Source organism: Notolepis coatsorum (genome assembly GCF_963971535.1).
Source record: "Notolepis coatsorum genome assembly, chromosome: 14".
Taxonomy (NCBI): domain Eukaryota; kingdom Metazoa; phylum Chordata; class Actinopteri; order Aulopiformes; family Paralepididae; genus Notolepis; species Notolepis coatsorum.
In genome coordinates, this window is record NC_140178.1 from 40,177,330 (window position 1) to 40,203,787 (window position 26,458).

A 26,458-nucleotide genomic window follows, 5' to 3' on the forward strand; every position below is an offset into this window, starting at 1 on the left:
AACCATTTGAAAATGGATTTAATATTTGAATGAACAATTTGACAGTTAAAGCTGAGGTGTTACTCTTTTAAGTCTTCATCAGCGTCAAAAGCAGAATAACTGATAAGTGTAGGGAGGTAGAATGGTATTTACCCTCTATTTAGGCCAGGGGTTTATTACAATGAAGCATGTTCCAAACTAGATTTATATTAAATGACTCAATACACCAGAAGTGACATATGTACATGAAACTATAGTTGTTGCTTTGCACCGTAACAGAGTGCAAAACCCTTGGAGTCAAACCCTGACATTGACAGGCCTCTAGAAATATCATGGCTAACTAAATAAATATAGTTTGAGAACTGGTACAATTATGTTAATTCAGTCAGAACAAGCTTATTGTTGAATGTTAAAGTCAAGAGTGTGATTTTTTCAGCTTCAGATTATTATTATCATTATTATTATTATAACTGCTCCCTCTCTGACCACAGCCAACTCTCATTATGTCTCTCTGTTCATTGAAAGGAGATGTCAAGTTAGTATAATAATACATGAAGCTTTCAAATGTAAACAAATTCATGGGACCAGTATGATCGGTTGCTATGGGAGATCAACATTGGCTAACCTGTGCTAGCAGGCGATAAATAAATTGTCACAGTTGTTGTGGATGTTTTTGAACCACTAAAATGAACTAAATTGTAGCAAACTAGTTTCATTACTTGTTTGTACAAAGCTGATATCCTTTACAACTACTGAAAACTGACTGATGGACCAGTCATGGTAACCTGAGTAGATTATTCAATCTCAGACTGGATATCTGAAATGGTTTGATTCTGTTGATATCCAGCGGATACATTTTCAGTTTTAACATGTGGGTAATGTTACATCAACATACCTTCTGTAAAAGAAGTGGATGGGTGTTAAAGGACCATACCCGTCTAATCTTATTGTCATTAGCAGAGATCTATCTTCAACAAATGTTGTGTATACAGTGTATACTTTAGTACAGTGGTTCTCAAACTACGGGTTGCGACCCAAAGTGGGGTCATGGGTAGGTGACAGTTGGGATCATTTTTTTTCTTTCTTTTTTTATGTTCTGGCAACATATTTAGGCTAAATATGCCTCGTTTTATAAATGTGTATTGATAAAATAGTGCTGTAATAAAATGTTCTAATAAATATGCATGATCAAGTTCAACAACATGTGCTTTTATTTTGATATTCTTTAATTCCACGTTGAAATTACGCGATACATTTTGGGGTTGCCAAAAAAAATCCTAAATAAAATGGGGTTGTGGTATAAAAAAGTTTGAGAACCCCTGCTTTATTAGATCACAGACTACATTCTTAAACGTCATTCACTGCCATTCATGTTGAAACGCTGTGTAAAAACTGATATTTGAAAGTTGCTGGGTAGGTCATTCACCCTTTTGAAAATCATGTAATTAATTTGATCTAAAATGACTGTATTACTCTGATACTGCATTGATATGAAATCAACAGGGTCCGAGCGAACTGGGAAGCTTGTGAAAATATATTTGCTCTCTTTTTCATATTTTTGTATAACTACCACAGCCTTGAACCACACAACACATTATTTATATTTTTCCTTCATACAGGAAGCTGTATGAAAACTATCAATCACAACAGAACCAAGGGAGCCAGTGAGTTGAATTTTATGCTTGGAAAGTTTGTTGCTGCATTTCAAATTCAAATTCTATCTTGAAGAGCGCTTTTAATGATACAGTGAGTTTTAGCTAACGTTGACACACATTTTCAGGTGAATTCCGTAACGTTTATTGAATATGGACAAAACGTAAACAAACACGGTATCTAAAAAATAAAAGCAATTTGGGGGAAATTGTTGAGGGTTATGTAAACTATGTGGCCGATGTTGACAATGGACAGTGACATGTAGTAACACTGGTATGGTCCTTTAAAGGGAGTTATCCTGCTGTGTGTGCAAATTCCGATTCAAATTGAATGTGCACGCTGCTGACACAAGTACAATAGCAAGGTAGTAAATATTGTATCCTCCACTGTACTGACAACGGTCTGAGTTTTTGCCCTCTTGAATAAAGTCTTCACAAGGTGTTAACAGGTTTGTGCTCGCTAGCTGAGTTTTTTTTTTTACGATACAATGTATTATTTATGAGATATGGACATTGGACATCCTTCTTTCAAATGGAGAGTTCCCCCCGATTTCAAATTCGACTGTGTTCTTATACTTTGAAACAAAGAAACTATCCTTTTAAACCATTTTCTTTTGACAAAGTCTATGTAATATACAATTGCCTAGTAAGTGTATATACAAGCCTTCATTACAGTTACTGTATGTTACAACAAAATGCTTAGTTTTAAAAAGTGTAGGATAGCAACAAGACCGGGACAAAATCGAATTGAAACTGGCTTCATAACTGAAGGCACACAATGTGGGCTTGGACAGACCATCATAAGTAAACAACACATTTATTTTAAGGTAAATAAAAGCCTCCTAATCTTTTCTGAAAACAGCATTCAAGTGTGATTTTGTCCAGGTCTAGTGTTTTTTTCTTTTTTTTGTAATCGTTAGATTACACAGAAATAAACGTTTGGATTGTCTCTAAATTATAACACAAGAGGTTGGGACCTCTAGCCTGACAGGTCAGAGAGAGACGTATTGGGTTTTTACCCTCCGCGGGTCTGACGTGTCAGGCTAGCAGGATCCCTCCTCCAGACAATCTAGATGCGTCAGGTGTTGTTGTTCCCATAGACATATATAAAGTTATATATATCTATGGTTGTTCCTAGCAGCACTTCTTCTTCTCCACGTGGAGCACTCGGTTACAGCGCGGACACGTGTGATACGCATCCTTGAAGTTCTTCACGAAGAACGGGATCAGGCAGCAGCACAGAATTAACCTGCAAGGCAAATAGACACACAATGTAATATCTATATTAACTCACTAGTACTACATGATATGTCATATATATCGACACTACGTATATGCATATATATATATATATATATATATATATATATATATATATATATATATATATATATATATATATATATATATATATATATATATATATATATATATATATATATATATGGTATAATAACATGAGCCAGACGAAAGCTTTCACTTTTCAGTCCACCCCACCCCACCCCTGAGTGAGTCCAACGCATTTTGCCAGTCTTGTGTATGTAAAAGGACCACACTGGAAATATCTCCAACTTTGCTGTGCTTATGTCTTATATGTTGTTTTCCCCCTTGCATTACACTTTTCTATTTCTTTTTTTTCATATTTTTAAATAAAGCTCAATGAGTATCGTCAAAGGCTGGTGGGGTGAAAACACAAGCTGCTGCTGAAATACAGTATAAAACTCTCCTTTCATATCGATAATAGCGCTTGGGAAAGCTTGACAAACACTCTGTGCTGCCACCACTGGTAGCCAATAAAACACATTACTATACTATCACTGTTAACCTGTCAGGTCAAGGTGCTGATCTTATAGACAGAGCGTTTGTCGACTGGAGGTTTTGAAAGGAGTAATTTCATACTGTATTTCAGCAGCAGCTTGTGTTTTCACCACACCAGCCTTTGTGGAGACTCTTTGAACCTTCTGTTGATCCCTTCGAAAACACAATGCGAACTTGTAATAATTAGTTAGGACAGGTTTTGATTTAACCCTCAGAATCTGCTGCAGTTTGTTATCAAGCTTTTATGTAATGCATACAAAACTCGCCAATAGAGCTAATTGATTGATTGAACATTTTATTAACAGATTGCAGAATGGGTACAATACAGTACAGCTCAATACACACAATTGTTAAGGGGATGCAGACCAGAGAAAGACTTTCATCTTGTTTACATCAGGGTCCCCCATTTTCAATTCTGTACATTGTATGTACACAATAACTGTACATTGGATTATCGACGAAACCTTACTTGGTCCCAAGAAGAGGGTCTTGTGTATTATTGGGTTAGGACATTTACTGTACATTGGAGGGGGTTAGGTTAGGACATTTACAGGGGCCAGTTTCGAATTGCAGTCTCCTGTAGGTGCTCTTTGAGAGTGGTTTTGAAAGTGGGTAGTGATTCACATTCCTTTACAGCTGTGGGTATGGCGTTCCACATTGATGTGGCATAATTGCGAAACGTGTTTAGTCCTAATGTGACGGATCATACTGGACTGCGTTGTGTTTGATGTTAAATGAGAATGTCCCGAGGGGGAGTCGAACAGGGGGCTCCCGCGTCCGCAGGCGACGACACAGGCCGCTGCACTAAGAAGTGAATTCACTCCTAACTACCGTACCTATGCGTCTGTTAACCCTGTTATGGGGAAGTGAGTTTAATTTACCAGCCCGCACTGCCACAGTCACTCGGAGTCGTCAACACACCTGTTTCCGTGACTGTGGACATACCCACGGGCTTCCCCGGCCGTTACACTCACCTCCCTAAACTCACGCCCCTCAGGACATCCGGGTCACTGGGCACCACTGTGACGGATCATACTGGACTGCGTTGTGTTTGATGTTAAATGAGAATGTCCCGAGGGGGAGTCGAACAGGGGGCTCCCGTGTCCGCGGGCGACGACACAGGCCGCTGCACTAAGAAGTGATTTCACTCCTAACTACCGTACCTATGCATCTGTTAACCCTGTTATGGGGAAGTGAGTTTAATTTACCAGCCCGCACTGCCACAGTCACTCGTCAACACACCTGTTTCCGTGACTGTGGACATACCCACGGGCTTCCCCGTTACACTAACTTACCCGCAGCAGATGAAGAGGAGGCACATCAGCCAGGCGTAGAGCCCTACTTTGTAGGTGACGTTGGTCATGACCTGCTGCTGGCAGGAGGTGCAGGTCGTCATGCCAGGGGAGCTGCCCAGGTTTGTCTCATGGCTCACAAACCTATTAGTACCCTTCTCTTCCCCAGTACCGGTGCCTCCTCCCAGACTCCCACCTCCACTGGTATAGACTGGGTGGCAGAAGGAGAGAGAGAGAGAGAGAGAGAGAGAGAGAGAGAGAGAGAGAGAGAGAGAGAGAGAGAGAGAGAGAGAGAGAGAGGTGGTGGTGGGGGGGGGGGGTCATGGAAGAGATGGTTTGGGGGGACAGAGGAGGGAAAGGTGGAGGGAGGGAGAGGAGCCATGGAGAGAATTGGAAAGTGAGGGGATAAGGAGAGGAGAAGGGGGGGGGGGGTGTATGAGAATGATGGTAGATATAAGAGAGATATTTTGGAGGGATGGAGAGAGGAATAAGAAGTGACATGGAGAGAGATGGAGAGAGAGGAAGAAGAGGTGATGTAGCGAGAGAGATAGAGAGGAAGAAGAGGTGATGTGGAGAGAGGAAGAAGAGGTGACATGGAGAGAGATGGAGAGAGGAAGAAGAGGTGATGTAGAGAGAGAGAGAGGAAGAAGAGGTGACGTGGAGAGAGAGGAAGAAGAGGTGACATGGAAAAAGAGAGGAAGAAGAGGTGACATGGAGAGAGAGGAAAAGAAGAGGTGATGGGGAGAGAGAGGAAGAAGAGGTGACGATGTTAGTGAGTCATGAATAGTTGTCCCTCTCTTTCTAGGGACCACAAACCAAGAAAACCACTGTTCTAGAAGATATTATTTACCACCACTGACTAATTCATGTGCATAACCAGGAAATGTCACTAAGGAACTCTTTACCTGGTGTAGCGGACGTGGCCTGGGTCTCAGGTGGGTTGAAGGGAGTGTGCAGGTGGTACACTCTCACTCCATCGTCCTGACTTTCTACTGGTTGAGAGGGAGAGAGAGAGAAAGAGAGAGATGTAGAGTAGAGGAGATGCATGAAGTGAGGGGGCAATAGGAGAGTGGTGTAGATGAGAATATGAGAGCACAGGTGGAGGATGGATAGGGGAGAAGAGGAGAGAGGGATGGAGGGAACAGCATAGGAGAAGAGAGATGAAGGGAAGAAACAGTCAATCATCCTATTGTGACAGTGTTTTTTGTGTGTGTGTGTGTGGTGTGTGTGTGTGTGTGTACGCTGATGACTGTGCCATCTTAGCTCACAGTCCAGAGTCTATGCAGCATGCTCTTGACACCATATCCAGCCTGTACCAATCCTTCGGTCTCCAGGTCAACATACAAAAAACCGAAGTTATGTCCCAACTCACTTCCCGAACCTCTACACCTCCCAGTTTTCACATAAACGGCGTTCCACTCAAAACAGTGGATCATTTCACCTACCTCGGCTCCACTCTGTCCTCATGCTGCTCCCTTGACGCGGAGATACACACACGTATCAATAAAGCGGCATCATCATTTGGACGCCTATGCAGCAGGGTTTTTGAAAACCAAAACCTGAAGATCAGCACCAAGGTTGCCGTTTACAACGCAGTATGTCTCTCCAAGTTGGTTGCCTTAAATGTTCACGCGCCCCGCCAAGTCCTCTATGGCCAACTGAGAGGAGCAAAGCGGGCTGCTGGAGGCCAAAAGAGACGCTTTAAGGACTACACCAGGGACCTCCTAAAGTGTGCAAACATCACGCAGCTTGAAACTCTGGCACTCGACAGATCAGCCTGGCAAGTAACTTGTGCCACTGCAGTTTCCCAAATACACCAAACAAACCAAGACCGAATATCTGAGAGGCGCACGCAACGACACCAGCGGGCGGCTGGCATCCCCCAGGTATCTGGCTTCCCTTGCACCATCAGTGGACGGGTGTGCGGCTCAAGGATCGGACTCAACGCCCACGAGAAGTGGCACCAGCGGCAGCGTCGCTAACCCCCCCCCCTCACCCCATCCCTGGAGCAAGCGTCATCATCGAACACACGATGGACAGCTAAGAGTGTGTGTGTGTCTGAGTGTGTATGTGTGTGTTAGTGTCTCACCTGGTATCATGTAGGGAGGGAGTTCTGGTTTCTGCCCATCTGAACTCATTGTCCTACTAGAGAGGGAGAGAGAGAGAGAGGGAGAGACAGAGAGAGGGGGGGGGGGGGAAAGAGAGGAGAGAGATACATCAATAAATAAAATGTATTACATATCCTTATTTCCAATTCACACATAGTCACAAGAAAGAGAGATGGCAGTGAGACATTTTAGAGTGACACTGCAACATGGTGACTATATAGTTTTGTCTATAAAGTACAAAACATAGACTTTTATTTCAGATGATAGTTTATAGCACCTGTCACCTCTGTATCTTATTTATACTAATTATTCTCATGAAGTGTCATGCCATCCAATATGACACAATACCACATGATCTCACTAGCCACAGCTGTCATTTAATGTTTAATGTCATTAAGTTCCTTGTTATTTTATTACATCTAACTGTTGTTTGCCGCCAAGAGGTCTGTGATGGAACACTATGAAGAAAGTAGACTAATATATTGAAATGAAAAGGATGGTGGGGTGAGGTTGAACGAGTGCTCAAACCAGCCTGTAGATGGCGCCCTAGTCCTAGTGATAGAACTAACAAATGGGACGCTACCACTCCGTTCCTTTCTTCCCACATCACCACTTCTCTAGAAAGACAGTTGGAGGATGTGAGTTGTTGGAGCATGTGATTGATTGATTGATTGATTGAAAAGTTTATTAACAGATTGCAGAATGGGTACAGTACAGTACAGCTCAATACATACAATTGTTAAGGGGATGCAGACCAGAGAAAGACTTTCGACTTGTTTACATCAGGGTCCCCCATTTTCAATTCATCATAACATGACATACATGACATACAGATAGACAGTACTGCTACATCTATACATTTATGACATATCAGATTTGCAAATACAGTACTGTTTGTGATACAAAAGTGTCCAGAAAAGGAGTGTATATACATTTGGCATAGAAACTGTACATTGGAGGAGGTTGGTTGGGTGGGGTGGGGTTGGGTGGGTTGGGTGAGGGCTGTACATTGGAGGTGGGGGGGGGGGGGGGGGGGTTGGGAAGGGGACACACACACATTTTACACTGTACATTGGAATATTGACAAAGCCTTACTTGGTCATTTACTGTACAACTAGGTTAGGACATTTGTATGGGCCAGTTTCGAATTGCAGTCTCACGTAGGTGTTTTTTGAGAGTGTTTTTGAAGGTGGGTAGTGATTCACATTCCTTTACAGCTTTAGGCAGGGCGTTCCACATTGATGTGGCATAATTGCGAAACGTGTTTAGTCCCTTGTTTGATCCGAATCTGGGTTTTACATGATTTGTGGAGCTCCCTCTGGTGTTGTGATCGTGGTATTCACTGACCTTTGGGAAGTATTTTGACATGTACATGGGTACCTTGGTCGCATAGTGTATCTTGTAGACCAGGCCCATTGCAAGTTGCTGTACTCTGTCGTCTACTCTAAGCCATCCTAGGTTGTCAAAGTGGGCAGGGAGAGAAGGAGAAAATCTGGAGATGTCTGTTGAGATGAGATGACATCATGCCTTTAGGTGTGAGAAATATGACAAAATGCTTGCAGCATACACACACACACACACACACACACACACACACTACACACACACACACACACACACACACACACACACACACACACACGCACACACACACACACAGCAAGATGATCCCTAATCAGCACATAAGGAGACGTATGAAAACTGTTTGTCAGCATCTCTGCTTCCCTGGGTGGAAATACCAGGGTGGTCTCTCTGTCTCAGGGTGGTGTGTGTTTGTTACTGTAGCTTACTGTGTGTCTGGCTGTTTCAGGGACAGGGTGTGTGTTTGTTAATAGCTGTCTGGCTGTCTTGGGGTGTGTGTTTCTTATTGTAGCTTACTGTGTTTCTGGCTGTTTCAGGGTGTATGTTTGTTATTGTATCTGTCTGGCAGTTTCAGGGCAAAATCTAAGCATCTAAGAATCTAAGCAAAACAAACTATATCATTTTTGGCAATAGAAAAATTTATAATTAGGTTAAATGAATTAATGAATGAAAAAGTTTATTTTTGAACATGTATTCTCCACGTTCCTCCAAACAATGCCCTCACAGGTTTTTGTTTTTGCCCCCACACGCTCGCACACACGCAGGTTTTAATAATAATAATAATAATAATAATAATAATGCAGGTTTTGCCGCCACGCCGATAGATAATAATAATAATAATAATACTTAGAATAATAATACTAGACAAACGCACGCAATTGGCACAAGTGTAAATTATGCATTCGTCGCCGAGTTTTAACATCGACGCACTTAGCTCAACTCGTTCGCCAGCTTGCTGTGGAGCTTATGGTCACAAGTTCAAATCACTCTTAGTTCAATTATTTTATTTTTTATTTTGTTTAATTAATTTATCATCTCTCTATATTAACGTGATTCCATCAACACTGTGGCTGAATAATGAAGCCCAAAGTCGCGTCACGCGCAAGAGCATACCTATGTGTTGATGGAATCACGTTAATATAGAGAGATGAAAACAATACAATACGTTATTTCAATTGATATGAATAGCTACGTTAATATAGAGAGATGAACGTTATTTCGATTGATATGAATAGCTAGTTACGTTAATATACAGAGAGATGAAAACAATACAATACGTTATTTCAATTGATATGAATAGCTAGTTACGTTAATATAGAGAGATGAACGTTATTTCGATTGATATGAATAGCTAGTTATGTTAATATAGAGAGATGATAAATTAATTAAACGTAAAATTTTTTTTTTTTAACTAAGAGTGATTTGAACTTGTGACCATAAGCTCCACAGCAAGCTGGCGAACGAGTTGAGCTAAGTGCGTCGATGTTAAAACTTAGTGACAAATGCATAATTTACACTTGTGCCAATTGCGTGCGTTTGTCTAAGTATTATTATTATTATTATCTACAGGCGTGGCGGCAAAACCTGCATTATTATTATTATTATTATTATTATTAAAACCTGCGTGTGTGAGCGTGTGGGGGCAAAAAAAATGCGCATGCGCGCGCTACCGGCGTAGGGGCGAAACGAGCGTAGATCGCTGGCCAATCAGAGCAGGAAGGATACACGCGACCAGACCCCTTGCCGTATGCGTGAATACTTTCCCCAAGGCAGTTGTCCTTCCGCGTTCGGTTTACGCGGCCTGATTGGCCACTGACGCTTCTCTCAGCGCCCAATCGCGTTAGCCCTACTATCGCCTAACTACTCGCTCAATACACTCGCTCAATATACTAAAACTAACTATCACTCAACTCACTATCACTCAACTAGACTAAATATAGCCTATAGAACAGATGTTTACAGCCTAACGTTAATATAGAGAGATGAAAACAATACGTTATTTATATATTGATGTGATGTCGATTGATATGAATAGCGCATTACGTTAATATAGAGAGATGAAAACAATACGAGGAAATGGGCGAGGACTATTGATGTGAGAGATGAAAACAATACGTTATTTATATATTGATGTGATGTCGATGCAAAATATAGGCCCAGATTTGCACCCCTACAATGTCAGCCTCACACCTTTTGCAAAACAATACACAGTGATTTGCAAAACACTAAACACACTTGCATTACATTAGACACAGAATGTCAAATTACCACAAATATGAGCCAATTGGTTAAACACAGCCATCAGATGCACAAACACACCATTGCTTAATTGTAGATACACCAATCAGGTTTAAGCACTATAAAAATGCAGCAGGTGAGTTCACCTGTCTTCAACCAAAATGGAAGGAGAGTGAAGTACTGTACACAGAGAACGTGAAAATATACAATACATTCACCAAACACTACACAAGACAACCAATGATGCAGACTGATGAAAATATACATTTTCTCCCATTTTCCCAAATCAGTCAAAATGGAGAATCACAACAAAAAATTATCTTGCCAGATCCAGCTAGGCAAAGAGATAATGTCTAGTATTTTCTGTTTAAGTTTTTTCAAAAAAAAAAATGTTTTACTGTAATTTTAACCTGTACTGGATACAGTATTTTATGTTTGTCTGATATTTGCTGAGCTTACAGTGTTATGCACATAGTAGCATGCAAACTGGGACATGTATTGTTGTGATTCTCCATGTTGAAATGTTGACTGATTTGGTTATATGGAGAGAACATTTATATTTTCATCAGTCTGCATCATTGATTTGGGTATATGGAGAGAAAATGTTTTTTTTTTTTTTTTTTTAGTGTTTATCGCTTTTTCTGGTCAAGCATGACCGACAGAAACAGGTTGAATGGGATGTAGAGTAGGGGAAGACACTCTGAGAAAATACGGCGGGTCCGGGAATCGAACTCGTGTACCCCAGATCCGTGACGAGCACGGTTGTCACCGACGCCGAAATAGCGCCGAGAAGCTCCCCAATGTTATTTTTTTCATCAGTCTGCATCATTGATTTGGGTATATGTAGATAAATAAATTATATTTTCATCAGTCTACAGCATTGGTCTTGTGTAGTGTTTGGTGAATTTATTGTATATTTGCACATTCTCTGCGTACTTCACTTACAGTACTCTAATCACTGAGAAATAGAATTGCTAAATGTGTTTTAGGTTAAGCACAGCAGTGTGTGTAACTGGTTCAAACAGAATTAAGTCATATGAAACGTGTTTCATATGGTAACAAAATGTAGTTTTTATAAATTAGTGTATGGTTTTGACAAGTGTTTAATTTAGCAAAGGATCTGAGGTGATAATTGTGTGTGTGGTTGTGCTAATTGTGTGTTTTGAAACACCGGGCCCCGTTTTCAAAATCATGCTTAGGCAATCGAAAAAAAACTGTATTGTGTGTTTCATTATATACATATGTTTCAGTCTTCTCATAAAAAAAATATTAGATTTTTGGGTCTTTTCCTGCCTTTGGTCCGCTTTGCATTCACATCTCAAATGAACCGCAGCAGGGTTCACTTGCAAGAGTGAATGAGCTTTCACACCACCCCAAACCAACCGGACTATCCGAGGAAATGAACCAGGGTTCGATTAAAGCTTATTATCGCACCTCAGAGATGGCAGTGGACATGTATGACAGGACAAAGGCCATATGTAATGGCCTTTGGATTGAGGAACATACTACCAGCCAAAGGAGGAAGCAGAAAATGATGGACGAGTATGTAGTTGAGTCATCTTGTGGCACAAGCTCAGACCTTAGCTCAGGATATCAGCTGAGACAGAGACTGTTCTATCCAGTCGTCGACAGAATGCTGCAAGAGCTTGAGAGCAGGTTCTCATGAGTTGGATAACAACTTATGAGAGGCATACAGGCATGTTATCCAGCCTCAGACCAGTTTCTCTCAGTGGAATTGCTGCAACCCCTCGCCAGGGGCGGATTTAGGATTGTAGGAGATCCGGGGCTTAGCCCAGATGGGCCCCCTTTTTTTTTCTTTACATTTTTTTTTTTTTTTTTTTTTTTTTGGCAGGCAAGGGGTGGTTTGGAGGGGCTCAGGCACGACCCCCTCCACGACAGATTTTTTTTGAATTTAATGAACCTGTACGTGCAATTTCCTGCAATATAGAGCCTTCAATCTTGACCAATAAAGCTGCTCTTTTCACTATAAAACTCAGTTAACCATAACGTAGTTATGGTTAGATTTATATATTGGGGGGGGATATATCATATTTTCCATATAATCAAAAAGTGGTGGAGCAAGATTATACCTTTGCTCCCCCAAGTTCAATAGTGGGAGAGCAGAGATGCTCCGAATGCTCTTATGGCCAGGCGTCTATGATTCACTGATACAAAGTAAAATAGTGCAGTGCAATAAAATAGTTAGTAAAATAGAATAAAATAATGCAATAGTGCATTGCAATAAAATAGTTATCATCGTATTTAATCGGGAGGCCGGTAAGGAGTGCATTACAGTAGTCGAGTTGGCTTGAGATAAAGGCATGGATCTGGTTTTCAGCGTCCTTTTGATTTATAAATGGCCGTACTTTAGCTATGTTTAGCTATGTTTCTAAGGTGGAAGAATTAAGTTTTTGTCAACTTGTTGATTGTCTGATTAGGTCTGAGTCTACCATAACACCAAGACTTAACTCACTCAAATACAGTTAGCAGCTGGATAGACCACAGATGGAAATTAGCTTCTGCTAAATCTGGTGCAAACATATTTTCATGTAACAATGATGAATTGTAAAAAAAATAAATAAATAATTTTTATATATATTTTTTTTTTAAATAGATTCAGGGCTTTTCAGAATACATCCGGGGCTTGAGCCCAGGTAGCCACCCCCTAGCTCCGCCCCTGCCCCTCGCCACACATTACAATGCCAGAGGAGATCACAGTTGCAAAGTGTTTCCTGGTCAGGACAGGCAGAGATGCAGTCCCTACTATCCAAAGTGTCTTTTCTCTCCTGGATAATAATAATAATAATAATAATAATAATAATAATAATAATAATAATAATAATAATAATAATAATAATAATAATAATAATAATAATAATAATAATAATAATAATAATAATAATAATAATAATAATAATAATAATAATAATAATAATAATAATAATAATAATAATAATAATAATAATAATAATAATAATAATAATAATAATAATAATAATAATAATAATAATAATAATAATAATAATAATAATAATAATAATAATAATAATAATAATAATAATAATAATAATAATAATAATAAAAATAATAATAATAATAATGCATTTGATTTATAAGGCGCCTTTCAGGACACTAAAAAAAAAGTCCACAAATCGGTGAATGAAAAAATTATAGGATCAAATGAAAACTACTTACTAAAAATGGATGTTTAAAAGTACTAAAAACCAACAAAAAATACCAAACACTAACAAACATTCAGCACAGACAATGGGGATGCTGATGCCCAGGGCTAACGACGCCACTGCCTCATACCCAGGCTTGTTAAATAATAGTTAAATAATACTCTTGCCCTCACACCCAGACTCATGGGCCCATGAACCAGCAGAATTGTTTCAGTTGAATCCTTCAGATCAAGGACCATTTAAGTCTGTTTTAAACTTTCAGATGAACGTAATTTTCAAAGGTAATCATCTAAAGATGTTATCGTTGACCACATTCATAGTTAAGGACAGTAGAAACTTGAGTACTTTTCGGGTGATGTACTGTATCACATTCACACGCCAAGTGATTTGGATTAACTTTCCTCCTTCAATACAATTTTAAAACAGACTCATATAGTATGTATAATTGACTGTAATTATAATAATTTAGTATACTATATAATACTATAGTATACAGTATACTGTAGCACTTTTGGCAAGCCCCATCTATAAATTAATGTATATGTCAAATTGGATTTTTTTGTATTATTCATTGCCATGACCTGACTTTCAATGTCATTACCAACATGTACTCCACCTTTGTTTGTTCTGCACTATTGTCTGCCTAGTTTTGGTCCATTGTGAAGTTAAAACTCATGTGAGCAATCTCATGGACTATCCCATACTGGAAAAACTTGACTAATGAATGATGCATCTGACCCAAACAGGAGTGAACAATTAGGAATACGTCTGCTTTCTCTCTCTCTCTCTCTCTCTCTCTCTCTCTCTCTCTCTCTCTCTCTCTCTCTCTCTCTCTCTCTCTCTCTCTCTCTCTCTCTCTCTCTTCTCTCTTTCTCTCTTTCTCTCTCTCTCTCTCTCTCTCTCTCTCTCTCTCTCTCTCTCTCTCTCTCTCTCTCTCTCTCTCTCTCTCTCTCTCTCTCTCTCTCTCTCTCTCTCTCTCTCTCTCTCTCTCTCTCTCTCTCTCTCTCTCTCTCACAGCCCTCTCTCACACCACACATCAGCTAGCTTGGATGCGGTCCATTCAGTCATCCATTACAGTTTCTAGCTGTCATTATTTGTCATTTGGCTTACGAGTCACTGGTGAGGATGACAGACAGACTTGTCATTGAGAAAATACATGTACACACACACACACACACACACACACACACACACACACACACACACACACACACACACACACACACACACACACACACACACACACACACACACACACACACACACACACACACACACACACACACACACACACACACACACACACACACACACACACACACACACACACACACACACACACACACACACACACACACACAAACTGGGCCTTGTGGAAGCCAGGATACACCCATATGTTGGCGGAGGAATGCTGTCTAGCTACATGTTTCTCCTTAGTTTCCGGTACCACAGACTGATACAGTAGTAGGCCTATAGGTTAACTCACACACTTCAACACATTTTTCAACCTAAAACTCTGGTACTCTGACAAACGTATCATTTCCATCACTGCCTTTTACATATGTGTGAGTCAGTCAGTCAGTTACTTTGATCTGCCTGTCGGGCATGGGTTTAGACTGGATTCAGTTAAGACCATCCCTGCTAGAGAGAGTGGTAAAACCAAACAACCCCCAATGCAATGTCCGATATTTACAACATTTAGTGTCAGTTAAAAAGCGAAATCTCAAAAAGTCCCACCCCCTCAGTGTTGCAATGTAGATACTGTACAAGGCTTTAGATTAATCTAGGTGGGGAACATCTTTAATTATTGTCAAGCCTCTGTCCAGTTCTGATTTAGGAAAACCATTCCTGAAATACTTCATTAAGCATTCAAGCTTATTTTCTTTTACGGTCCCATTTGCAAGTGTTATGAAACTCATTTTAGGGTCAATCTGGGGAAAACTTGTGAGGTGCTAACACTAATCATAAGAGTGACCAGGCACAACCCTTTCTATATTGAAAAACAACAATCACACTTATGGCTTAATTAGATAGAAACAAACAAAGCAAAACCTATCTTTTAAGTTATCTTTTACTCACTTGGCACAAGACAGGCTACAGTCATATCGGAGTAAGTGAACAGCGTGATGATAAGCCAAGTGTCTAGAGATAACTCAATGTATTTTGATTTCAGTGGTGATTCTTTGTTGCTATAAATAACCTTGAATGCTGTATCAGTGGCCTTTTCACCTGAGAATCATTACTATCATTATTTTCATTCGCCTGACCTTGTATTATTTCCCCATGTGTGTATGTGTGGTTCTGTTTTTCAAGGCGCCATAAATAAAGTTGCCTCGACTTGTCTATTGAGTGGTAGGGAAATCTCTACAGTAGTACAGTGCAGGTTAACCCGGTACCTGGAAGAGATCAGGTTGAGAGAGAGAGAGAGAGAGAGAGAGAGAGAGAGAGAGAGAGAGAGAGAGAAGAGAGAGAGAGAGAGAGAGAGAGAGAGAGAGAGAGAGAGAGAGAGAGAGAGAGAGAGAGAGAGAGAGAGAGAGAGAGAGAATATCTGAGTATGCGGAAGCTGACCTGTCTGATGGCTTGTGGTTACAGGGATACAATGTATTGTCTGTCAACCAGTAATGAAGCATCATCGCCTCTATAACAGTGTTCATTTTCCCAAGGACATAACTTTATTGTTGTCATTCTTATCATTATCGGTACATCAGATGTTCAAACTGTACACATACATACACAGATACATTCATAGTCAAAGCTGTGTACGTCCAGGTGATACGAATACAACACTGACTGAATGGCTACAGTTATGTTTCTTGTTCAAAACATTTGACAACTAATCTGGTTTAAACATATATATTGAAATATAAAAATATTAATGAAATAAAACATAAATTAATAAATAACCTTCTTAATTCTCCCATGTCCTTTGTTCATTGTAGGTTACTTTATTTTAAACAGAAATTTTAAAACTTTGCCTCAGTGCTCCTCATTTTGGTTACTTGCAGTGTTGTTGATTCTAGAGCTTTGAGCTTGTTCCGTTGTTGCTCTTGTATGTTGCTCTGGATAAGATTGTCTGCAAAATTACTAAAATGTAAATCAATGAAACCACTGTTTCTTTCTTTCCTGATGCAAAATATGCGGGTTGCCCCTTTAAATTACACTAATGTGTTTTACATATTTACAGGTGTGGCCTTTCTGTATGTGACATCTATGCCAGTCAAACCTGACCGACCATGTGTGTGTGGTCTCAATACTAACTACTAAGGTGTGCAAATCTCCACCAGGCAGTAGCCACACAAAGCAAAAAAAACACGCCTACAGTTCTACAATAAGTAACAAATGCAGACCATTCATTACAATTAGCAGTATCCAAACACAATCGCACAACATCCACTGTCTGTGGGAATGAAAAAAAAGCCCATCTGTTTTAACAAGTCACCAGCCTACCAAGGACAGGCTTCAAGATATAGACTCACAATGTGTCTGTTCATATACTTTTTCTAGTCAGTCCTTTTCCAGAATTTGAGTTTATTGGTTTGGACCATCTCATCTATCCAATAAAACCAACCCACCGGCCCACCCACCAACCAACCGACACACCCACCAACCAACCAACTGACCAATCAACAGAAATAGTCTGTACATATGGACTAGACCAGGGGTTCCCAAACTTTTCAGGCCGCGACGCCCAAATAACGGTGTCAGAGAGCCGCGACCCCCACTATTATAGGAGGTAAAAAAAAAATATATATAATATATATATATATATATATATATATATATATATATATATTTATAAATGGAAATGTATGGTTGAAACAAGCAAACGTTCAAACGCACACACACTAATAAGCATTGGAGGCTTTTAACCAGGGCTGGACTGGGGAAATCATTCATGCCAGGAAATATAGTGCAAAATATAGCCCCAGTCAGGCCACTTTTTAAGCAGGGGGTCTGAGGGTCCCCCACCAGGAATTTTTTGGTTACAAAGACTTAATTTCCTGCATTCTGGTGCAGGATTTTTTTTTTTAAATTTGTACCCTTTAAATGCCAGTGTTTGTGATGGCATCATACATTATTGTTAAAAAACAGGCTAGCATATATGATTAGCAACAACACTGATTTTGATGGATTTTCTGTTTTTTTGTAATGTCAGATTGAAAAAAATACAATCTTTTATTCAACTTCAGCCCTGATCATAACACCACATATTCATTTTATAATTCTAACCCTTTAAATGCCAGTGTGTGTGATGGCATATATTTGCAATATATCAAATGCAAAGTAGATTTTTCTGGGGGGGATTATTACAGGCTAGCATGTGTCAATGATTAGCAACAACACTGATTTTGATGGATTTTTTGTTTTTTGTACGGGTCCCGCCTCCACCAATCCCATGCGGCTCCCTTTGTGTGTGTGTGAGAGCAAGAGAGAGAGGGAGAGAGAGATAGTTCTCCAATTTGTGTGAGTTGCAGTGATCTCCTGGTTGTTCCCCATCTAGGTTATCTAACTATTGCGCTGCTGCAACTAGAAACACTGGCCTGGCCTGCTTCTAAGTTATGTGGCCTGACTGCAAAAAATATATATATATATATTATTTTTTTAAATCATCTGGCGAACCCCCCGCATACCACCCCCACTTTGGGAACCCCTGGACTAGACTACTGAGTCTGTACGCACACTGACACCAACTCACCTAAATTACACATCTGTCAAATAGTTACTGTACAAACTGGGCCTGAGTCCATATTCACAAAGCTTTCCAGAGTACCGGGATTTGGGGTCTGAGCCCACTGACCAGAACCACTTACCCTGTATGACCTTATTCAACCCAACAGACTCAGACTTCAGTTTGAGTTTAACAGCCCATTACCCTGAGGATTTCAGCAGCATTCCTCCACAGCCCCTCCCTTCCTTTACATTTTACAGTAGACATGAACAAGAGACCTGCTTTTCTTTTCAACTAATTTCTTTTTTCATGCGCCTAGAAAAAGATCACAACAGTGGCACAAAGGGTTAACATCCTTTAGTGGGGGTTCCAGGGTGTCCCCTGTTTTTGATTGATTGACCTTTAAAATGTTTTAATTTCACAATTAGTCAGAATGCATATCAGTTTATTCATCCCTGAAATGAACATCACTCGTGCATGCGTGATTCAGCCAGCCAGCCAGCCAGCCAGCCAGCCAGCCAGCCAGCCAGCCAGCCAGAATGCATATCAGCTTAGTCATCCCTGAAATGAACATCACTCGTGCATGCGTGATTCAGCCAGCCAGCCAGCCAGCCAGCCAGCCAGCCAGCCAGCCAGCCAGAATGCATATCAGCTTAGTCATCCCTGAAATGAACATCACTCGTGCATGCGTGATTCAGTCAGTCAGTCAGTCAGTCAGTCAGTCAGTCAGTCAGTCAGTCAGTCAGTCAGTCAGTCAGTCAGTCAGTCAGTCAGTCAGTCAGTCAGTCAGTCAGTCAGTCAGTCAGTCAGTCAGTCAGTCAGTCAGTCAGTCAGTCAGTCAGTCAGTCAGTCAGCCAATCAGTCAGTCAGTCAGTAAGTGACATTGGCCTGTATACTGGACAGTACCCTCCGGGTCCACTCAAACATGATGAGAACCACTGCCTAAAGCCTAGATGGTATAGCATGTGACAAAATGGCTAAAAAAAGACACAGCAACAAATTAATTGCCTTGCCTATTGGCAGGCTACGTCTCTCTCCAGGTGGACCTGGTTCACATACATAGCTTATAAATGCAGGCTAAAACCACACATTCATTCAAGATCTATATTGTGAGAGTTCCAATAAAACACAGCTAATTGATTAATGAAAGATAATCGATTGATTGTGTCCCCTTTGTGACATCACAAATGCAAATCATTCTGAACAGCCTGTTTAGGTTTTTTATTCGGAAAACTTATAATAGCCCTGGCCAAGCGGCAAAAAGTACCTATGTAATTTCCCCCCCAGTACCTAAATAACCTTTCAGACTACCAATCCATATAAAGACCAGGGCGAAACCCGTAATATGTTGCCTTTATGTCAGGACCAACCATAACCCACACCTGTCAAAGCTGCCTTTAATGTTCCTAACTCATCATTACTCAAATGCTCCTGATGACTGGCAAACTGTTGTCTGTCAGTGCTGAGGACCGCCGGTAAAGCCATGATATTGGCACCTTCAGTTGAATTGAAACTTGGAAAAAACAACATATATATATAAAAGGCAACCAGCCCAGTGAACAATATCTCAGGGGCTGACACACTTCCTGTCGTCGGGCCCCGAGGAGTTCGAGATCACCTGAGGATAAAAACCAGGCAAGACATTCCTTTTCAGATGCTCCCTAACTAAGCAGCAGTGTCAGTGTCCTAACTGAACAGCAGTGTCAGTGTCCTAACTGAACAGCAGTGTCAGTGTCCTAACTGAACAGCAGTGTCAGTGTCCTAACTGAACAGCAGTGTCAGTGTCCTAACTGAACAGCAGTGTCAGTGTCCTAACTGAACAGCAGTGTCAGTATCCTAACTGAACAGCAGTGTCAGTGTCCTAACTGAACAGCAGTGTCAGTGTCCTAACTGAACAGCAGTGTCAGTGTCCTAACTGAACAGCAGTGTCAGTGTCCTAACTGAACAGCAGTGTCAGTGTCCTAACTGAACAGCAGTGTCAGTATCCTAACTGAACAGCAGTGTCAGTGTCCTAACTGAACAGCAGTGTCAGTATCCTAACTGAACAGCAGTGTCAGTATCCTAAGTTTCAAGTTTCAAGTTTCTTTAATAGTTGTCATACAGAAGTACAGAATACTTTTGTACAAAATGCTTCTTACTGTTGCGCTCCAGAGACTGTGCAAGACAAGATAAGTATGAAATAAAAACATAGTAAAATTAGAAGTAAAAAAAAGGTCACAGTGTTCAGTTTAGACATATGTACAATGTTCGATGCAGAATAGACGTAGTTACCATACAATATACAATACTGTGCAGTGTACTAATATACAATACTATATACAATACTATATAGTGCAAGGCAGAAATGGAGAAATGGGACGAGTGTACTAATAATAAATAACTGAACAGCAGTGTTAGTATCCTAACTGAACAGCAGTGTTAGTATCCTAACTGAACAGCAGTGTCAGTGTCCTAACTGAACAGCAGTGTCAGTATCCTAACTGAACAGCAGTGTCAGTGTCCTAACTGAACAGCAGTGTCAGTATGCTAACTGAACAAGTGCAAAAGCTACCTTTTTGTGATGGGCCACTTCCATTGCCACGCCCCCTTTTAACCAATTGGCATGAACACACACACACACACACACACACACACACACACACACACACACACACACACACACACACACACACACACACACACACACACACACACACACACACACACACACACACACACACACACACACACACACACACACACACACACACACACACACACACACACACACACACACACACACACACACACACACTTGACCTCCATGCCAAATTCCAGCCTCCTATATAGACTAATACTATAAACTAATAGTTAGTAGTATATTAAATCTAGATGATTCTGCACTGACACACAACTTCCTTCTCTGCTTGTGCAACTTAATTGGTGGATTGGTCCAAAAGTGGAACTGTAATCAGGGAAATTCGCTTTACACTTTCTATGACATACTCTTTTTTTTCTAATTTTCTTTTACATTTTGGTCCAAATGGCCTCCTCTCCTCTCCTCTCCTCTCCTCTCCTCTCCTCTCCTCTCCTCTCCTCTCCTCTCCTCTCTCAGACAGAAGGACACCTCAAACATCATCAGCAAAAAGGATCCAGGCAAGGGGATGAAAAACAAGCAAGGGCCAGTAAAGAAAGAAATTACCAAAGTATCTATTTATATATACTATTACATAAGGAATGGTAACACAATGTAACAACGTGTGCGTTAGAATTGGAACAGTAATGCCCCACATAACTTACAGGAACACGTCATTATAGCACCACAGTACCCCCAACACAGTTGAGGAGGTACCTCATGGTTCAAGACGGTTACTATAAATTAGGGAATCATTAGACCCAAGGATATTTCTTAAATCGGGACAGTAAGATTAAGGAAGTCAATAATACTGGGCCTGACTATTTTTTAACTATCAAAATATATATAACATATTATATAACAATAAATCAATAGTAAATAACAAACAATAAATAATCATTGCAGGTTGGTTGTGTAATCAATTCTCAGTTGGTACTGTAACTCGTGCTGTAACCCATACTGTAGCACAAATAAAACATCAGAAATGCTGACATAAAGAGTGACAGAATGCTTTCAAAGCCCACAGACAAAAATACTATTGAAATGCATCTACTGTATGTTATCAGTCTTACCTTTGTGATATCCCTACTGGTGTTGCAGTATTCAGGTTGCAGTATTCAGGTAAGTGAGTTAGTTGTTGCTGATGTAGAGTCCAGATCGGTTCTAGCAGACAGAGCCACCTGTCACAGCTGTACCTACCACACACACGTCCTGGCTCCTCCCACATGGCCCGCCCACATGGCCCCGCCCACATGGCCCCGCCCACATGGCACCGTCTTTATTACCATGCTCCTGAATATTTATCAACATGATTCACACTGTTTAGGTGTAACTGGAAAGGGCCATTATACCGGTCTGTATTTCTCTTTGTTCTTTGTTTCTGGTTGTGTATGTATGCTCGACTGGCGTGAGTACATAGGTGTATGCATGCATGTGTGAGTGTGTGTGTGTGTGTGTGTGTATGTGTGTGTGTGTGTGTGTGTGTGTGTGTGTGTGTGTGTGTGTGTGTGTGTGTGTGTGTGTGTGTGTGTGTGTGTGTGTGTGTGTGTGTGTGTGTGTGTGTGTGTGTGTGTGTGTGTGTGTGTGTGTGTGTGTGTGTGTGTGTGTGTGTGTGTGTGTGTGTGTGTGTGTGTGTGTGTGTGTGTATGCGTGGATCAGCCCTTTAGGAATAACCTGTTTTTCTCCTACTGCAGCACATTCTTAGCAGATTATTGGACCTAGCCGAGACTTGAGGTGTCCATGATTTTGTCCTGGAATGCGATAGGCGGGTGATTGACAAACTGTCATTGAATGCGGTTTACTCTTTGCGCCACACAATTAATACATGAGTGCAGTTGCATACAGGCGCACGCACGCACGCACGCACGCACGCACGCACGCACGCACGCACGCACGCACGCACGCACGCACGCACGCACGCACGCACGCACGCACACACACACACACACACACACACACACACACACACACACACACACACACACACACACACACACACACACACACACACACACACACACACACACACACACACACACACACACACACACACACACACACACACACACACACACACACACACACACACACACACACACACACACACACACACACACACACACACACACACACACGCACGCACGCACGCACGCACGCACGCACACACATACCTGTTGCTGGTGGTGGGTCACTATGTGATGAAGCCCTGGGTGAGATGCCTGTAAATCTACTTGAAAACATGAATGATGCAACTTTAGATTGATATACTTAATAATACTGATCCTGGAATCTGAGAGTTTATTACCAGTGTTGTATATATCATTATAACATAACATAACATAACATAACATAACATAACATAACATAACATAACATAACATAATGTAACATGACGTGACAGGACAGGACAGGACATCATCAGTACTTGTGACCACTACACAATCTGATAGTCTTTCTGTATGTTGTCCTTCATGTTCATGTTCATGTTCTAAGGTGTGGTCTTACACTGACATCACAACCTGTGATTGATGTATAAATGAGCCTGGTGCAAATAAACAAATCCTCCTTCCAGTCCAAGCAATATGTGTAATTAAACCAATTTAACACTCTATTGTATCTCTGTTTCGGTGTCTCAGTCTCTCTCTATGCCCCCTCACTCAATCACTGCCGGAAGAAGCGGCGGAAGGTAAGGAAAGCCGTATGTATGTAATGGGGTGTTGGCTGTGATTATGATGTCACTGGGGTAAGGAAAGAATGTGCCAGTGTGTTGTGTGTGTATGTATGTGTGTGTTTTGTCGGGCCTGATGAACAACATTCCAGAACCCAGACCAATCCCTCTGCTTTTTGTGCTTTGCATTCCACAGATGGGCAGTGAGGTTTCTGAGTGTGTTATCTAAAGTAAATGAGGTTGGGTTATTTGACTTTTCCTACTTTGTTATGTCGTTTGATTGCCCACCACTTCCAATGGTTCTCTCTGTGAGAAGACGTGTCTAACAGGCTGGATTTGACCTGGTGTTTGACCTGTGTGTGAGGCCCATCGTCTACCAGTCATACAAGTTTGAAATTCTGTATTTAATGTATTACACTTTTTGAGGACCATGTACTCCACCACATACAAATTAAGTTCAGTAACAATGTAATTTACTTTTGGCAGACAGACAAATTGAGGACCATTTAGACTCTACCATTAAATTACTTTCTTATTGAATGTATTCCAATTGAGCACCAATGACTGGCCTTGTTATGAAACTTTTGAATGGAATATCTCTGCACTGCTCAATGAAACTCACTCACAGTAGACTGTAGTCAGTGTGTCAACTTTAACATGTTTTGGAACAAAACTCAAACAAAGAAATCAAGGTTCCAAACATGTCAGATTGGGGACAGCATCTCAGAGTATAACTTGCAGTAGTTGCATACTTCAGAAGTATGATATTTAGACAAGGTCCCCAAAATGTATGGAAATGAACGAGGAGCCTGACACCTGGGAGGAATGGTTGTGTTGACAGCGGACGACAGGGACAGCAGTGGTCGCTAGCTTACCTGTACGCATCTATACTTTCTACAACGGAGCTCGGTTTCCGGGTTCCTCCGATTGGCCACGACGCCCACGTGACCTCCGCTAGCACGCCCCCTTCCTGCCGCGCTGCGCTCGCCAAGCTCCTGCCGCGCCGCACCGCGCTCCCGCCTTCCTCAATGAAATGGAAATTGCTACTTTACATCAGGGTGAACGCTGGCTGTTGGTAACACCACCCACTTCAATGACAGGCTCTCATATTTGCGAATGCATAAACTATTTAAAAAATATACCGTTAACTGGAATATGTTGTTTCTTTACACATATGTTGGATTATGTAATTGGTTTGTCATGACAAACCAATAAAATCGCTACTTTACATCAGGCTGAACGCTGTTATGCTGCCACCACCCACTTCAATGACAGAGCTCGGCGCATTACATCAGGCTGAACGCTGTTATGCTGCCACCACCCACTTCAATGACAGAGCTCGGCGCATTACATCAGGCGGAACGCTGTTATGCTGCCACGGTGCCACCACCCACTTCAATGACAGAGCTCGGCGCGGCAGGAGCTTGGCGCTTGAGGAAGCTGGCGAGCGCGGCGCGCGGCAGGATGGGGGCGTGCTAGCGGAGGTCACGTGGGCGTCGTGGCCAATCGGAGGAACCCGGAAACCGAGCTCCGTTGTAGAAAGTATAGACGCTACCTGTACAGACAGTAGATGCAGTGGTTTCAGTCAGCACTCTGCTCCTCCCTGCTGGCCAAACCCTAGAATGCAGGCTAATCAAATCTAATCCAATCAAATCAATGTATTTGTAAAGCCTGAAATCACAATGTAATGTCCCCATGGGCTGTACAAGTCTTCTTTAAAAGTCAAGAAGAAATATCACAATAAATCAAGAACAAAAATCCACCATAAAATCCAAATATGCGACACTCCCAGACATTCCCCAACGAAGGTAAGGAAAAACTCACTAAAAACCTAGCAATAGGGCGGCTGGGTGGCGCAGCGGACATTGCACTCGTCACCAACGCAAGAGACACCGGGTTCGACTCCGGCTGTCTGCTTTGCCTCCGGCTTGGGCCGGCCGTCATACTGACTCAATTGGCAGAGTTAGAGGGTGGAAGTCGATGGGTGGTAATCTGGACGTTGTGGACAGCGACTCCTACAGGTCGGTTGGGGACGCCTGCACAGCAGAGACAGGAAATGGCGGGGGTAGTGTGAGCCTCCCACACGTTACACCTCGCCAATGAGAGTCCGCGCTGGCAGGTGAAAAGATGTGACAGGCTGCCTCCTCGTGTACCGGAGGGGACACGTGATGCAAGGCTTCTATCCTCCCTACAACCGACCAGTGGGGGGCATATGCGAGCAACGTTCAAGACAGGGAGGGAAGAATTGGCACAATGGAATTGGGATGGGAGAAAAATAGAAAAAGAGGAGAAAAAGTGGATAAAAAAAAATACATTAAATACTATACAAGAAACATAAAATACTATACAGAAACATAAAATACTATACAATAAGACAATGTTACAATACTGTACAATATGCAAAATAACAACAATATACAGAATAACAATACACAAATAACAATCACAGTGTCAGACGGTAGTGGGTGGTTATTGCACTGTGGATATTGTAATTGAGGGGTAGAATGTTGCACAGTGTGCAACAGGTGCAACAGGTGTGCAACACCTGCCCGATGGCAACAGGTCGAGCAGGTGGAAGCCAGGGTGTGAGCTGTCCTTTGTAATGTTTTTTTGCTGTTGAGGCAGCGGGAGTTGTGTAAGTCCTTCAGGGAGGGGAGGGGGCAGCCGATGATTCTCTGTGCCGAGTTATGACCCTCTGAATCGCCTTTCTGTCTGGCTGCTTCATTGCAGCTGGCGTACCACACTGTTATGCAGTACGTCAGCAGGCTCTCAACAGCAGAGCGATAGAAGGTCACCATCAGCTGCTCCTCCAGTCTGTTCTTCCTCAGGAAGTGAAGTCTCTGCTGGGCCTTCTTGATGACCACAGTTGTATTTGC

At 41.5% G+C, this 26,458-nt stretch overlaps 1 protein-coding gene across 1 annotated transcript; it reads right to left on the reverse strand.

Moving 5' to 3' along the window:
* Positions 1 to 1,035: 1,035 nt before the first annotated feature.
* litafd (LITAF domain containing) lies at positions 1,036 to 22,073 on the reverse strand. Its single transcript, XM_084328966.1, has 5 exons — positions 21,988 to 22,073; positions 6,831 to 6,886; positions 5,647 to 5,733; positions 4,745 to 4,952; positions 1,036 to 2,880 (listed from the first exon to the last, which is right to left on the reverse strand). Exons 2-5 carry the CDS (start codon positions 6,877 to 6,879, stop codon positions 2,766 to 2,768), a joined length of 459 nt encoding a protein of 152 aa, XP_084185092.1. The 5' UTR covers positions 6,880 to 6,886; positions 21,988 to 22,073; the 3' UTR covers positions 1,036 to 2,765.
* Positions 22,074 to 26,458: the final 4,385 nt, after the last annotated feature.

Coding starts and splice junctions, on each gene's coding strand:
- litafd (XM_084328966.1), bottom strand. CDS start 6,879: ATGAGTTCAGATGGGCAGAAACCAGAACTCCCTCCCTACATGATACCA. Junction 5,734..6,830: donor CCCTCCCTACATGATACCAG/GTGAGACACTAA, acceptor CCTCTCAACCAG/TAGAAAGTCAGGACGATGGA. Junction 2,881..4,744: donor CTCCTCTTCATCTGCTGCGG/GTAAGTTAGTGT, acceptor TTTGCCTTGCAG/GTTAATTCTGTGCTGCTGCC.